The sequence below is a fragment of the Zonotrichia albicollis genome, chromosome 1 (assembly GCF_047830755.1).
Source record: "Zonotrichia albicollis isolate bZonAlb1 chromosome 1, bZonAlb1.hap1, whole genome shotgun sequence".
Taxonomy (NCBI): domain Eukaryota; kingdom Metazoa; phylum Chordata; class Aves; order Passeriformes; family Passerellidae; genus Zonotrichia; species Zonotrichia albicollis.
In genome coordinates, this window is record NC_133819.1 from 20,238,840 (window position 1) to 20,256,073 (window position 17,234).

Genomic DNA, 17,234 nt, shown 5'->3' on the forward strand with positions numbered 1-17,234 from the left:
TGCTAGCTCAGATGAGCTCAAAAAGTACTTTCCTCCCTGCTAAATGCCAACAGCATCCACTGGAGGCAAGCAAAATTAGCTAAGCAACACAGACTATGTACCAGGTTCTCCATTTCTCCTAAGAAATCCAGGATAAAAGCAAGGCAAAAAAAGATTCTAAAATAGAATAGTTCAAATTGTACCCTATCTTCTCATGAAAAAACCAGACAAGTTTGCATAAGTGGATAGTAATTAATAGATACTCTCCTAAATTGCAGTGATATACCATATAAGGAGCAAACAACATTTAGCCAAATGCCTCAGTCACCCTCATTTATGGTGCCTAGAGACCTAACAAACAACAGACTGCTAGCAATCTGATAAATTGGTTCTATTCTGAAATCCCTAGAATATCCTATACAGCAAATGGGCCCTGTAAAATGTTTGTAGCCACAGTGGGAAAATTTCCCATTGTTTACCCTGTTATTATGGGTTTTCTGCTACAAAGGCTGGGAATTCTTCTCTGTGCTGACACATTGCCTTCATTTCCATTTCTGTCTGCTCCCTGACCTATCTCATACTCAACACCACCTGAAATCACGATTTCTAATACATTTTTCATTAAAACATTCTTTTGAAACAGGATTTGAAATCTCCTGTTAGCAGCTGGGGGCACCCATGCCAACAAGACACCTGCTAGTGTGGGAGAAATGTCCAGCAGTCACAGGGAGAAAATGGTCCAGCCATTGCCCAAACTCAGAAACTTCTGGAACACACAGCAGGCTGGGCCTCCTTGCAAACTGCTTCCCTTCCAGGGAAACTGCAGGGTGAGGGAAAAGGCAATGGTGCTTACGTGCATCCCTGCTTGCTGCGCTGCACACAGGGCATGCTCCCAACCCAGGGACTTCCCACAGTGTGGGCAAAACCAGAGGGACTGTGGCATCTACATTTGATGGCTTTTGGCATGATTCAACCACACTCTTCAGCCAGGGGCTGTCCTGTTAACAGGAAAAACCCCCAGGACCACTCCTACAGTCCTCTGAAGCAGCATGCAGCACTTGACCCAAAGCAAACTGAAGCAGCATCACGTGGGGCTGGAGAGGACACTGTGGGACACAGCATCCAGACCCCCTCTGCACCAGCTGAGCAGCCTGTGCAGCCCCACTGGCCCAGCAAAGCAGCACAAGCATAGTCTGGGAGCTGCAGCACTGAAAAATGGCTCTCCAGCAGCTCACCCTCATCTCAGTATGACTCCTTGGCCCCATGGCTGACAATACTCCTGCCAAACAAGTGCAAAACAATGAAAAGCACTTTCCCAAGTTGGCAGAGATGGGGTTTATACACATTTCAGATTTTCAGAGTGTTCTGTTTTGGGGATAACTTGTGTAATAAAACTGATGATGCATTTTCAGGCAGATCCTGTCTTCCTGGAAATACAAGGGAAACTGTATTTCCAACTCTTGAATGACCACTAAAATACCACTTTCACAGAAAAATTTAGTTATGCATACACAGTTAAACAGACTCGAAAGGGAAGTCCATTGGTACAAATAAGAACAAGTTAAGATCCAGTTCCACAGATGGCAGTACCACATTGGTAAGACCTTTCAAAAACCCTTATAAAGAGCTAGCAGAGAAAAATCCCTGAGTGGTACTCAGAGCAAGCAGAGGTAAATGTTTGCCAGATTAACTGTTAGGTGCATCTGCTTGACTTCAAGCATGTGTTCTGAAAAAACATGAATAATGTTTTTATAAATACAGTGAACTTTCCTAACGTGAAAAATAAAATCTTATGTATGCTGCCAAGTCTGCCTAGAAACTTTCTGTTTAAATTTTTAAAACCTAGAGGTAGGATTTTCCCCAAGTCCATCTACCAAATATTCAAGCAGTAAGAGGAGGTAATTTGATGTCTAAATCAAGGACTCTTCTTTTTGGATGCACAAATTGATCCAGTGTTTTAAGATGACTACAGATCTTCCAATGGGGGAAAATTAAAACTGTCATGGAAACAGCAGAGATAACAATTTATTCCGGCCAAGGTCTGTCTTTACTTGCAAACAGCCTGCAGAACCAACAGCACTGGCAAGTCTAAACAGGTTAGCACTTTACAGCACGAAAATTAGAAAAACAAAAGATCAATGTTACCCTCTGACCAACATGCTGCAGTCTTTAGTCAGAAGCACAGTACAAGGAGATTCATTTCAGAGCAACCCCAAGGGAACCATCAGCAACGACTCCCTTCAGAACTGGGGCTTTTGTTTTACAGCGTTGATAAAAGGACAAATGATGCACACATCTCCCAAAATTGTAACATCCTATGCTTATTCCCATGGATGAACTTTCTCTCTTTTATTTAATGAAGCAAACACTGGAACAGTGGTTTTCATTATTACTTCATCTCTTCATTTCCCCTGGCTATTAGTAACTCCACGCTAAATGTAAGCAACCCACAAGTGCTTTGCCACATCAACAATCAAACAACCACAGCTACAGTTACAAGCAGGAGATGTAGTATCAAAAATACACATTTTCCAGTGGTTTTGGGCTCCATTTACCCTTCCAAAAATTTAAGAACTAATAGGACATTCTCCACATGATACACACTTGATGCATGCTGGAAATAGCCTAGGTTTAGCTGCCCCTGCTTTAAGGGAAAATAGAGGGTGTAGGTTAACAAGGAGAGTGTGACATCCCATGTCACTGGAGACCAAAGGATTTTCTGAGTGTAAGGCCTGAGCTCTGGGCTGGAGTAATGAACTTTGCCACAGCAGAGAGCAGATTCCTCACAGAAGGAATAACAGATTAAATCCCAAATACTGTGCTAAACAGGATCATATCACATTGACTTTCAGGCATATTACAGGACCGAATTAAGTTAGTTGTCAGTTGAACTCTGAGTAGGAAAAAGTTGCAAGAAAGAAAAACGTGATACTCCTATGTGCTTCAAACAGCAAGGAATCTTTCTAAAATAAATAAATATCAAATGGAGGCTGAAAACTGTGCAAAAATTGCAAGTATCATTCTAAGTAGCTCTTGTTTATCAGCAGTTAATCAGTAAGACTAGAAAAAATCTTCAACCTTCCAGAGTTAAGTTATTTCCATTAAAAAAAAAAACCACACATGGCACACTGCCAATTCTTCCAGACTATCTCCAATGAATCACTGCTTCTTGGGCCTCAAAATGATGCTGTCTCTCTTTCACTTGGCTCTGTCATCTCATTCCAACGCTTTATCTCAACACCATAATTTATCATCACACTTATTTATTGTGTAAAGTGTTGATTAATTTTCTAAATTCAGATTTCAAAGTATAGTAACAACATAATTGTTTAAATCTGTTGATGTGCTTTCATTTCTTTGCAATGTCTGTAATAGCATTTTAATACTGTTCATTTTTCTCAGATGATAACAGGAACATGAAGATTTTACACATTTTAACCTTTAGTATCTTCAAACTGTTTATGGAGTTTGAGCAAACATCACTTCTCCTAAGGATGGGAAATTTTACTTTAACATATTATTTCAGCATTTTATTTAACAATACAAGCAGCTTAGGAAAGCGTCCTTTTCCCACTTCAGTTTAAATGGCAGATGACGGAAAAATTGTAGCTAATCTTGGAAAGAGGTGTTTAAAACCAACCAAATCCTGATTAAACTCTATTACTAACTCTGGCAATTTTCTCAGCAATTATTTCAAGGACAAGGCTGAAATAGTCTTTAATCTTTCCTTATTATAAACAAACATTTCCTTGACACATTACTGTTTTCAAAAGGTTTCCTAAAAAATAAATAAGGTCAAAGAAATTGGACAAAGTGACTGATTTTTCAGAGGACTGCACATGCAATAACACATTTTTAGAAAAGTAGCAAGGTGAGATTACTGAACATATGCTGTACTTTCTTCCATTTGTAGGAAAAATAAACCCAACTAGCTGAGCTTCACTGTTTCCACGGGAGCAATGATGCCTGCCTTCAGCTCAGTCCATTAAAAAGCAGGATCTGATAAGGACACTTCTGAGAGCCATCTGATCAACCATGGCTTAAAGCTATATTTCTAACATAAAAGACATAGGAATTAAAGGTAATTTGGCATAAAAGACAAGGTTATATTTCATCCTGCAATAGACTCCCCAGGTTAAATCTGCAAAGCAACTGAAAACTTAGAAACACCAGTGGAGACAATAGGAGGAAGAATATCAAAAGCATGTATAATTATATTTCTCCTTTTTCACTTCATCTTTCTCATGCCTTTTTCACTTCATCCATCCTTCCCTCTTTCAGCTCCCAGCCTGCTTGCAAGAATTATTTCTCTTTCCTATTCAAGACCTGATTATCCTATTAGTAAACCATCTGATTAAAACCATTTAACAGACAGTGCAATACAGGTTTATATGGTGTTTAGAATGAATACTAACACTTGAATAGTATTATTGATTACTTATTTCCTTTGGCAGAGGAAAAAGAATTCAGATATTCTACAATATCAGATTTTAAAGAAGTGTTTTTATATACTTAGATTTGCTTAAGGTCCTACTGTTTTTCAGGCCAGCCATATTTGGGCACTAAAATATTATGTGACCATCAGTGGAAACAACACTCACTACATTGTGCTCACAAGGATGTCATGTTACAATTTGATTTACAAAAAATAAAAAAAGAAAAGAAAAAAATTAAATTCCTGAGAAGGTTTACAATTAATTTTAAAAATACTGGAGCATAAATCTTTTCAATGAACCTAGTATTCCAGCAAAGTCTGAGTGAGATCACACAAAAAAAGCAACATTCAAGTATACAGGAACATATAATCAGCACTGGAAATACTGTCTAAACACATAGCCCAAGAGGAGACAGCTCTCTGCTGCAACTGTCCATAAAACTGGCAATTTTGTGACTAACTAAACAGAAATGGCATGTACATTTTGCAGTGTATCTATTAGTGAGGGACGAAACTAAGCACTCCTGAGTTGAAGCAGGAATGTACTGGTGGAGTATTGTGAAAAACAAAATTTTCAGTAAATTTCCCTGTCTAATTGCAAGGGATCTTTCTTTACTCCCTGAGCCCTGCCAGCAACTGGGAGCAGCTCATCTTCACGACAGAGAGAAACTGAAGCAGCTTGCTGCACATTGGCCAAACAGCAGTTATTTTCCGAGGAATCTGCCTGCATTTTGGAGCAGAAGATGACATTTGCTTTACAGAGGATCAAACTGTTCCCTTGTGTTAGGTGTTTTGTTCCCAATCAAAACACACAGCGTAAATGCAAGCCCTGAAAATCAATGCAATATTTCAAATTACAGAAAAAATTTCAGGAACTAAACAATTGTTTATGATGCACTTAAATGGAATTATAAACTGAAATTTGCAAGTGAATTAAAATATGTTATTTCTAAAAAGAACCCCCATATTTTAGGGCCTTGTTAAAAAATTTCCAAATAGATAGGCCCATAAGTAAAAGTTGTAAAAATACTGCATTTATCTTCACAGAACATTTTTACAGTCTCTGCATTCACTATAATTAAATAGATGCATCAGAAACCTTCTTCCATTGCAGATATTTTGTAAGTCTGTACTTTAAGACTCCATGATAGCATACAATAAACCTTGCATCTCACCACAAATTTATAGACAATGCTGCACACAAGAACTAGAAACCACACTGAATTTTCTGGGAGAAGCAGGGGACAAAATAAAACAAAACACTTGATTCTCATTCAATCCTATTCCTAATTTTGATCTTAACTGTTTACAACTGCGTAGTTTTTCCATGGAAAAAGGAAAAACTGCTATATCCCACACAAGGAAGCAGCAAATACAGGCAAGGAGGTTCGCAGCACAGCTCTAAGGCTTTTCAGAGGTTCAGCTCTTGCAAAGCCCACTCTGATTAGAACAAAGCTGAAATGTGGACACACAGAGAGAAATCAGCAGCTATAAAGGTATTTGGTCAAAGACAAAGGCTTAAGCCTAACCCAGTCTAGGCTTTCTGCTCATTCCATGGGCCATCCACTGTGACAGAAGAGTCTCTAAAAATCCTTCACCAGTTTTGCTAAATGCTTAAAACCCCCTCACACCTCTGCCTGCCCTAACAACTGAGCCCCTGCCTCCTCCTCCTCCTCGCCCTCCTTGCATGGAGGCAGCTCTGTCACCTGCAGAACCCCCCTGCTCAGCCATGCCCAAGTCCTGTCACACCTTTTGAAGGCCCTGCTATAAAATGATGGATCTGATGCTGCCAAACGTGGCTGAGTGATGGCTGTGGCAGACACTGAGCAACTGGAGAGCCCCATTCCCCCTCTCCCTGACAGAACCAGAGAAGCACACAGCCAGCAGCAATGGGAATGCCAAAGGAGGTTCAACAGCTGCCCCCCACCCCGGGGATGTCACCCACCCCCCTTCAGAGCTTGCATCTCCCTTGTTCTCTCACAGCAGGCCACGTCTGACCTCTCAGACACCTCTCACCACCCACCCACCATCTTAGCAAGCTCCAAAGCAATGCTGGCAATCATCTCAGCAGACATCAGGTATGAGCCCCACCTTCAAAACTTCCACTGATCCTTGGAAAAGGATGTGTTGACTTCAGCTGCATGCAGAGTAACATCAAACATGTACACCCATTCGAGGCTATAAAGAGAGCTCCTACCCTTCTGTTTTTATAAAGAATTACATTTAGTTGCTCCCCACCCCAGTAATTTTCTCTTACCCTGCTACAAGAAGCATAAACGGACATGTCAGGAGAGCATTAAGATGTTTTGCCTGTTTGTTTTGGTTAGAGGGTATGTGGGGCTTTTTTTAAACACATGGCAACATTTTGACTTCTATTCTTAGAAACCATTTGAGGCAAAAAAGGGCCCATGAAAGAACTGAAGTCCACAAATGAACTTCCTTTCTGACAGCTTTTTCTCAGCCATCTCCCCTCCAGTCATGCCTGCCAAAATCCCATGCTTTATAGGGGCATCTGTTCTATTCTCTCCAGGCCAAAAAAGGAGACTTTTCAAACTCTTACTACAGCTCAGGAAATCTGTAGCACAATGAGCCTAACATGATTTTTTCCCCCACGTCTGCAGCTCCACAAGTGCCATCAGAAGGGAAAGTCCTTTTCTTCCATCTCCCTTCCTCCAGCCCCGTGCTCCCAACCCAGGCCTCTTCCAAAAGCTGTCCTTCCTCCCCCCACCCCTTCCAACTGCTTTTTACCATGACTGAGGAACTGAGAACAATTTACTCATTCATTTATGAGCCATAAATGAAACTCTACATCAACAGCTGAACTGACATATTCTTATGAATACCTGCACTGCTCCAAGTTCCTCCCCCTGCTGTGAACTTGGTATACTTCACACAACAAGAAGTACATAAAAAACAGCTGCTTCCCCATGCCAATACTACTCCTGGAGTAGCATCAAAAACAGGCAGTCTCAGTGGATTGGACTCAGAGCTGATTCACTTTGCTCAGCACAAACAGCAGGTCACCCTGAAACTACAGTGGCTGCCCAGGATTTGAAGTCTCACAGTGGCCTGCAGAGGGAAGTTTGGTTGCTCCCACAATCACCAGAAGAACAGAGAAGTGCACACATCATACTCCCTATGCCAAACTCACTGTAAGTTGGCTTTATACAATTGCTATACATTTCTTTTAATAACTTGCAATTTCTGGTGAAAAATATAAGGCACCACAATAATAACAGTTTTAAGGTGCTTGAAAGAAGCAGACTTTCTAGAATTTATCACTTATGTAAGGCTTCAATGCAACTACAATAGCAAGCACAGGCCAGAAGAATCACTGATGTGGCTTTCAGTGAAATCTGCAGAAAGAGACCAGAAAAAAATCTAACAGAACAACTCCAGACATTTGCAACAGAAATAGGAGATGAGAAAATTGAGCTGAGCAGCAGGTACATATTTTTATGCATTATAATCAGTATTTGCACAATAACTCTAAAAGTGCCTCACATACCTCATTTTTTTAATGGATAAAAGCTAATGGCAAGTCTGCAAAGCTCCTTTTTCTCTCTACAAGCAAAACATGTCTCATAATTTGAAGCCCACAAAGGATGTAAGAATATATTAATAGGCAAATGAGCCCTATTTGCAATTATTTATTTAGATCTTCTGGCTAGCCACAATCTGGTTTACATGTAGTCTTCCAGAAGCAGGAATAGTCCTAGCAGGTTAAATTCAGGCAGGTTTTCAGTCTAAGATTGTGAGTACTGGGCATGAACACCAAAGCGAATATCTGTGCCCACTCTACACCAGTTCTTTGTGGCTCAGCCTGTAAATGCATAGCCTCACTTGCAGGCTGCATCTATGAGCTGAATACATAAGCTCTTCCTCGCATGAAGAGAGAAAAAAATTAAAAATTAAAGCTAAGCTCTACATCTGGAAGATAAAAAGCAATTAAAACAAGAGGAAAACATTTCTGGCACGGCCCAGTTCTCTGGTGAAAGTAAGATTAAGAGGCATGTTTATGAGCAAAACTAAGTCAATATTTTCAAATTGGTTTTTAGAGCAAATCTTAGTTTTACCATTCATAAAATTCAATAGGTAATTACACAGCTAGGCAAAAGTCCTTAGAGGAAAGCAGAAGAATAATGAATTCCCTACATAATTATTTATAGCTGTGTTTTTGAGTGAACACAGTACAACAGGCATCAAGCCAATATTTAAAGTAAAAAAAAACCAGATTTGTAAAACCTTAAATATTTCTGTAAGCCAGTCCATAGACAACAGCCTATTTCACAATCTAATCTGCCTTTGCAATACATAAAAATCCCAACAACTTAACCTGCCTCTCTGATTAATCATTACGATTTAAAATAAAACCTTGACAAAGACGGGTCCAGAAGCACAACCACAAAATATGTAATGCTACCAGAACATGCAATTTGCTTAAAATGATGGTCCTGGGAAGTGCCATAGTGTTGTGTGCAAAACATGTTGTCTGATCTGTATTTTGAAGAAACCCTTGGGAAAAAAATCATTACCAAGCATCAGTCAAAATGGCAACAACTAGAGCTCAAATCCAATTCAGTCTTTCATAACTAACCCTAAGAACAAGCTGCTTATCACTCCAAAGCTCAAAAAAGATGATGAAAACTATATAACACAATGTCCTTTGGTTCCCTAAAGACATTATTACATTCAGTTAGGAGCTGATTGCTGTGCAATGATGCTTCTGCTTTCCAAATACACAGCTTAATTGCCAATACAACTTCACAAGAAAACAGAGAGGAAAAATTTTCCCTCTCCTGCTGTTGAAAAGACAAGCAGTAGTTGCTAGCAAATAAAAAGGAGGCCAAATTGTTGTTATTTTTTTAAGCTCAAATATCATCAATAACATGCTGGAGACAAAACAAAACAAACACTTTTTTTTTTTTGTAACAAACAAATAGAACATGATCCAAACATTCCCCTAAAATCTCATACATATTATAGTGTCACAAGTGAAAATTATAATAAAAATCTCTATCAATACATAAAATTCACAGCACAAAGGAGCTCTAACTGGTCTGAAAATAATGGGGGTTTAATTTGTATATTATATACAGATGTTTTTGCTCCAGTTTAAGTCTTCTTTTACACACATCAGAAACAATACTGGATAGATTGCTCTGCTCTATTTCAGCACTCCACAATACAGATTTAAATGGAAAAGATCATTGTACACAGGGCTGTGCAGACCACATTTCATTCTCCTTATACAACAGCAGGAGTTTTCAAGCAATTTGAATGTTACTTAGTTTCATCTGAAGGAGAGAGTACAAAGTTGGCATAATTTTTATTACTGTAGCATGTGGTATGCATGGCAGGAAAGTCACTGGGTATATATACTGGAGCAAGAGGGGCATATGTCCTTAAGGAAATACCAAAACCCAGACAATAAAGTTTATCAATGTTAGCAATAAATATGAAGTCCCTCCCCCTGCAGTGGCTTTAACTTAAGTGCCCAGCAACTCTGTGGATTCAAAAGATTGAATCCTATATCATTGCTCTTGCCAAATACCTCAACTGCCTTCCATGTGCATTTCCTTAGGACTAGATGTATGTCTTCTTTTATCCAGCCACAGTTTATTTCTGTGTTAGGAACTGCCACTTTCCATTGACACTGATGACAAGAACCTGCACACCTCTCACGGCTCCCCCAGCTCAGGGATAGGCCAGCTAAATATCACACAAAAGCACCTTGCAAACATTCTTTCTTCTTTAAGAAAGACAGATCCTGGTGAAAAATGTTCAGTACAACCCCAGGATTCCTTCCTCAGTGCAGAGGGAAGTACTTGTAGCGATGCACATAAAAGTAGCAGGAGAAGTTAAGAAATAAATGGGAAAGGAAACAGGAACTGAGGGAGGGAAAGGAGGCTGGAGAAACAAAAGGCAGCTATAGGCATCATAATCATTGCTGAAACAAACAGGTTGGGTGTATCCTATGTCTAGATCAAAACCCCCATTAAACAACTCCACAAATTCATTTTTAAGCAAGAACTTATTTCTTGGTTTTTTAATACAGCACTAAAATAAAACAACAGGGTTTAAATTCATCTGCCCTGCTTTTCTGCAATTTTCACCATCTTAGAAAAACACCAAATTAATGGATTTATATTTTTTTCTGCAAATAAATGGCTATTGCAATGTAAAATATATTGCAAGATAGCTGGAGATAATATGTATAGCAAGAGAGTTTCTGGGAAGGGCACAGCAGCTGAGCCAGCAGAAAACTCTGCCCCCATTCTGTTTAATATCTGGAACACTGGGCACCATGGTCATGTTGGTGGCAATTCTTCCTTAGTGCAAGAGGAACCAAGCTGTCCCAGGAGAAGGATGAGAGCAGGAAAGCCTGCTGAAGATGGAATCCAAGCTCTGACATAAATGTCTCAGCAGCAACTGTGAAGAGGCATTTATTTCTCTCATGCATCTGCTACAACTTGAATGCCTCTGCCTGTACATTACTTGGTAGGAATGTTTTGTGGGAATTTTTGTAAAATTTACTCTGGACAATTTCATGTAACATTTATTCATTAATTATTTGTTAATTTATTATTTATTAATTATTTATCCATTATCTTCAGTGACAATACCATTTCAAAGCTGAGTTTGCTTCAGCAATCTATTAAATCTCTGATTTTTCACAGAAGCCTATTCACCTTTCAATCATTTGTATTACATCACTCAAGTAATTACTAAATTTTATTTCATAAAACAAAATCTCTTCTATAAAAATCTACACTTAATGTCACACTCCCTTTAAGGCCCTCAGAAAGATACAGACACAGTCAGTGTACAGCTCACCAAACCTGCTTCCTATGGTAGCTCTGGAGATCTGATAAACCTCACACTCTGTAGAGACAACCAGATGTCCAATGACTACAGGAGCCCACCTCACCATCACTGCTTGGTTTGATGATGCCCCTCCTTGTGGATCCTCTCTCTTTGGATCCTCCTTGCCCTGCATCCTCTTTTACCATGACCAAAGGAGCAAGAGGAGATACTTGAGACCAACTTCAGATTTCATTTAGGTAAACAAGAAAGGCAAAGAAGCATGTGCAGCTGGCGTAAAATAAACACTCATACTCTGCTAAAAATGTTCCAGGCTGAATTGAACATCCAGAAGGAGCTAAGGAAAACAGCAACACAGAATTCCTTACAAAGATTCCTGGAACTGGGAGATCCTGTTGTTACTCTCCAACACTACTTAGACTCACAGTATTTTAAGACAGGACAAAATGTCCCAAACAAGTAATTTACTTGATCACCTTGATATATAGTATACTGCCACTGAAAAACCCCATGATCAATTCATATTTCATGTCTAGGTCCAACAGATAGGACCTAGACATGAAATATGAATAGATGTAATTCAATTGGTAATCGAATAGATTACCAATAGATGTAATAAGGGCCTGACTTTATCAAATCCTCAGCCTACCAAAAACCCTACCAACACAATCACAGCAGGACAAAGTCAAAGAATTTTGTAAACAGGAGATGTGTACTGATACAATCAATGCAACATCAATGGAGTCATTAAATAATTTGGGATGAAGGGACACGCAGAACAAGCCAGTAGAGAAGGAGGTGGGATGCCTGCTTATGGTAAAAATGCCCCCAAAACTTTGCTATGAAAGTTCCCAAATTTCAGAACCTCTCTGAAAGAGACAGCAAAGTGTGCAGTGAAGATGCCATGGTTTGCATCACCTGGGCATGAAGAACTGTGTTTCAGCCTGCACAGGCTCAGCCACTCTGGTGCTCTGGGTACCATTTCTGCTTTCCAAGCTGTCAACCACATGTCCATTGACACACACCCTCCTTCCTCAGAAGCACAGTCTCAGTAGCACCAGAGCCACTCTGGGCTCTGGTTACACTTCCAGCCACCCTCTGTTGGCCAGAATGAGCTGGAGCTGTCCTGCAAGCACCCACACTGGACTGGGATCCCCAGGGGTTCCACCAGGATCTCCCCCTTTGAAGCAGACACACAGAAAGGAAGCCCACACCACTGCCCCATCTTCTACAGGCTCCTTCCAGCATCAGTGCAATGGGGACAAATACTGCCAAGGATTTCCCCTCCAACCCTTGCCTTAAAATAACACTGGGATGTGGGAGGAAAGCATCTAGGTTAACACTGCCTCATGCAGCACTATTTTGAGCAGGAAAACCCTGAAGATTGGTAGGGTTTTGATTCTTTATTCCAAATATTGCCACTTTAGGCACTTCCATCAGACTCTGCCTCCTCCTCCAGCTTTAATCACCTGATAGCATTAGAGTAACAAAAATAAGAGTAACTACTATACATGGAAAAGAATGAGAAATGAAAAAGTATTTTTATGCCAAGATCAAAACAATAGCAACCAAATATTTTTCATTGTGCCAGAAGAGACTTCTGCTATTTCTCAGACTACAGCATCACTCTGAGTTGACAACTTGCAAAAAATAAATGAAAATTTACATTTTGAACATTTACACGAATAAGCCATCCACTCTTGCAGAAGCTGAAAGCCCATACCTGGCGTACAAAACTGTTGGAGGTAGTGTCAGAAGATGTACTCCCATCGGAGCCTTTAAATCGGTTCTTTCTTCTTGCCCCTTTACCATAGGACTGTTAAAAAAAATAAACAAAAAATTACAGATTAGAGAAACAGCATTACAGCATTAGTTTGTGTTGCACAGAAAGCTTCCAGTGTCTCCCAAGCTAGCAGGGATTCAGATGATCAGCTTTGTGTCAATCAATAAGCACATATTCAGTAAATAACTGATGGGATTTATGTGCAACTGCTCACCAGGCTTGGTCAATTGAGCCCTAAACGCTTTGCTGTTGTTGGGCTTTTTTCACATTTGGGTTCAGAAACATATTTATAGACTCACATAGATGCAGCACTATTTACCTAAGTCACAGTGATTAAAAAGTACAGTTTGTTGTGCAGCAAGTTTAAATAAACAAGGCAGGAAAGGAGGTACTGGAGCAGCCCCCAGTACATCACAGCTATGAGCCAAGTCAGCTGAGGGAACATTACACAGCAAGAAGTGACAAACAACTTGTTGATACAATCTTACAACTCAGAGAGATTTTACAATAATAATTTTTTTTACAATAAGTTCAAGAAAGTAAAAGCAGTATAACAATAAAAAAGGACTATATGTGTAACTGGGAAAGGGGTAATATGCTAGTAAAAAGCAAGGCATCTACTTTTATCTACTAGGAATTTAAAGAGACATGAGGAGAAAGCTATGGCTGGCCAAAACAAAACTTTAAAACTATTGTTTAGAAATACAGAAACTCATGGTTTAGAAACAAAGCAAATGCATCCATGTGTCCACAAAAAGTCATTTGTTTTGTGCATTAAACATGGGTCATCAATAAATATTTTTTCATTAAATTACAAGGGAAAAAAATAAATAGTTCAAAACGATGTAATTCACAAGCACTTATTTCTGTGTGAGTGCAAACTGTGTAGACTGTAAACTCTGCCACGACACCACCTCTGGGCTGTGCAACCTTCAGAGATGTGGGCCGGAGCTTACTGGTTCTCATGGTGGGGAAGGGAGGGCTCCAGTGCAGGCTGAAACACTTAAAACCTCATACTGGCAGATTTTTAATATCGTATCTTCAGAATGTGAGTGCTGCTCTTAGCAGTAACACATGTGGTAAGTGTGATTAAATATTCTGCAGTTTAAGACTATCTGAGGAGGGCTACAGACAGCCACTACTAACTTCAGATCATTGACAAATCCAGGTAACTTGCCCCTACCAGATTCAAGAGAACAATCCCAAACTGTAACTGTGTTGATTGTGAGTGAGTTTGGAGCACTGGATGAAATCTAATGCATCAATCTTTTAGGAAGCATGACTCAAGGAACAGCAGTTCTGTCAGCCAGACACTCACTCTCAGCAAAAACAGCATCTGTTATCTCACTAACCTCATAGTGACCTACAACAAAAGCAACGTTGTATCCCCCAAAAAACAGATTCATGGGGATGACATTTTGCCAAGCCCATATGATTTTTTCAAAACTGAAAACAGCCATGTAAGAAATTTCTGAAAGGTACCCAAATTGATTCTATGCATGCTGGTTAGGGTAGAACTATAGAAAAAACAGTATGTTGAAGATTATGGGGGTGAAAATAGGACTTTCTGATGAGTCTATAACTGTAACCCAGCAGGTCTCAAAATATAAAATTAAATTCCAATCAGGAACAGTTTTACATGGTTGCATTTCTAAAAGGAATCTTTTATAACTGAAGAACTTACTGGTAATGAAAAGGTCTTTCTAGATCAAAAAGAGTAATTAGTAGATTGGAACCACTGTTACAAGAAAATTATTAAAAATGTTTTCCAGTTATAATGGCTCTACCAGAACCATTTTTTTTTCCACCTAGTATAACACAATTAATATAATATTCCACCTAATATAATATCAAAGCACCTAAAATACATCAAAAGTATCTCTGACAGCAGTATTCTTCAAATATAACAACATCTTTAAATCAAAATTTACCTGTTCTGAATGGTTCCCCTTGAGTTAATTGCCTAGGGTTATACACAAATATTCTGAATTCCTTTCCTACATTTTTTGTGGAAGAATATAGAAATACACTTACAAAAAATAAACAATTTCTAACATTCACAAAGGAGCTCAAGAATATAAAGCACCTACATGAAGACCACACTATCTGGGCAATTTCATTTATAGTGTACAGTACAATATTGTGTAATTCCCAAGGAGATAATTAAAAACATGCACAAATATTCTTTCTCATAGTCACACATTTTGAATTTGTTTCCAGTTTCTACAACATTCATTTTATTTAAAGTATCATAGTGCTCAGTTTGCTAACACAAAAAATTATGAGAGGCAAAAGAGGGACTGATTCTAGAGTGATAAAGATAAATCAAATAAGAGCAGAAAAAGAATATGTTACAAGCACAGATAGAGAAGCCTGCCTTATATCTGTGTAGCAATGACTAAAGCATTTATTTCTGGCAACATCACAGCAAATGCAGCTCAGGCTAAAACTCACCTTGATTTTTCAGTTTGAGGAGGTTTTCTTGTGCACAGCAACATGCATATTTTTGTTCTACTGTTCTGTACGTGAAAACTCTTCAGAAGCATGAGCTACATACTAACTTTAAACACAAAAAACCTGTTGGCATGATGGCAGGCTGTGGCTGCAGATTGTAGTCAGTTTTACACCTGCTTCTCTGCACAGAGCAGGTTTCACTCTGAGGAATGGGGACAACTTTTCTAAGTGGGAAAACTGGGATTTGATGATTCTTTTCATTATTTTCAAGGATGCTAACTGGGGACTACATTTGTTTTCCACACCATTCAAGCTTATTCCCACAGTAAGAAATGCCTGAAACTTTCTTCTGAAGATGAGGTTAGCCTTCCACAATCAAAACAATCTTATATATTATTAAAAATTATTAATTGTCTCTGCCATGTGGAGAAGCTTGAATACTCATCCTGTCATGATCATTATGCTTTGCTTCTTCATGTGTATTTTTTTTCCAAAAGATGTTAATGTGAGAATGAGGCCTTAGTAAATAAATAAATAAATAAAATACGTAATGATCTCAGTTACTTTCAATTCTCAGGGGGAAAAAAAAAAGAGATTATTTTTGCCCACTACATTACTGTGATTTTCATGTTGAAGTATATTCCCTTATCTGTGTTCTGTGCAGCATTTGGCTGCAATTAGGCAGCTAAAAATAAAGGGCTGAATCACGACATGAGGACATTGGCCAGCAAAAGCAGCAACACAGGGCAGTCACTTCTAACCTGTGTGGCAGCTGTGCCTACAGAACAACCTCTGAGCCCAAACACCTCAGCAGCCCAGCATGCAGGGCCCAGGGGGGGCAGCCTCAAAGCCAGCAGGGCAGGGCAGGCACAGCATCCTCTGTCCCAGCTGAGCCGCTCACAACCAACTCCAGCCCTGTGAACAAGCCTGTCCATAAAACGCTTGCTGGCAGTAACATTCTGACTGGGTTTTAGCAGAGCATCTTACTCAAACATAAAGTTATGTATACATGTGTTTACAAGTTCAAAAGTGTAGCTTCATTTATTAGTCAGAGGTGTGAAATTCCTTTAAAATTGGATGAGTTTTCAAAGAGGAGAAATAAAACATACACATTTATGTTCTAAAGCTTCATAAAATACCCGAAAACCAACGCTAAACCTTACCAAAAAAACTAAAATCAAACTAAAGTAGTTTTGTAAAAACCATTTCATCAATCAAGACTTAACAAAGCAAAGAAAGACTCTGCTTTCCAACTCTGATTAGAAACTCTGATTGTGCAACCATTATTCAACCCATGTCATCAAGTGAAATATGGGAATCATATGAAGTATTAAAGGCATACACTGCCGTTTCCTGGTAATTAACAGTTTTATGTACAATTACTTGTTATTGTAAACAGATGAAATCAGTGCTGCTCAGCGAAAACCTTTAATTTTAATGAGGTTCTGTCTCAACACATAAAATACATAACATTTAATCCTGTAGCACACATGACAAGCAGAAGGCATCGTTTATGTCTGTAGGCAAAATACTCTCATCTGCAAGAGGAAATGTAGAACATTTAAAATTACCAACTATCTACAACCAGGGAACTGGTCTCCAGTGGGAGTCTTAAAATGCCCTTCACCAGTAACTACTCTAATGGCATTTCACAGAAAATCAGTGGTGAGTATTATACAAAGGATCAGTCTGAACCTGAACTATTTATCATAGGTCAAACAGCACCAGCCATTGAGACTGATGGCAGGTGGCAGAGGT

The 17,234-nt window shown here is 39.1% G+C and overlaps 1 protein-coding gene across 4 annotated transcripts in view; it reads right to left on the bottom strand.

Moving 5' to 3' along the window:
• The window catches only part of CACNB2 (calcium voltage-gated channel auxiliary subunit beta 2), a 245,447-nt gene that overhangs the window by 221,902 nt on the left and 6,311 nt on the right, over positions 1 to 17,234 (bottom strand). For all 4 annotated transcript variants that reach the window (XM_074535284.1, XM_074535278.1, XM_074535270.1 and 1 more), the window contains exon 2: positions 12,963 to 13,055. In XM_074535284.1, coding sequence (XP_074391385.1) covers positions 12,963 to 13,055 — 93 coding nt within the window. The remainder of the gene's footprint in view (positions 1 to 12,962; positions 13,056 to 17,234) is intronic.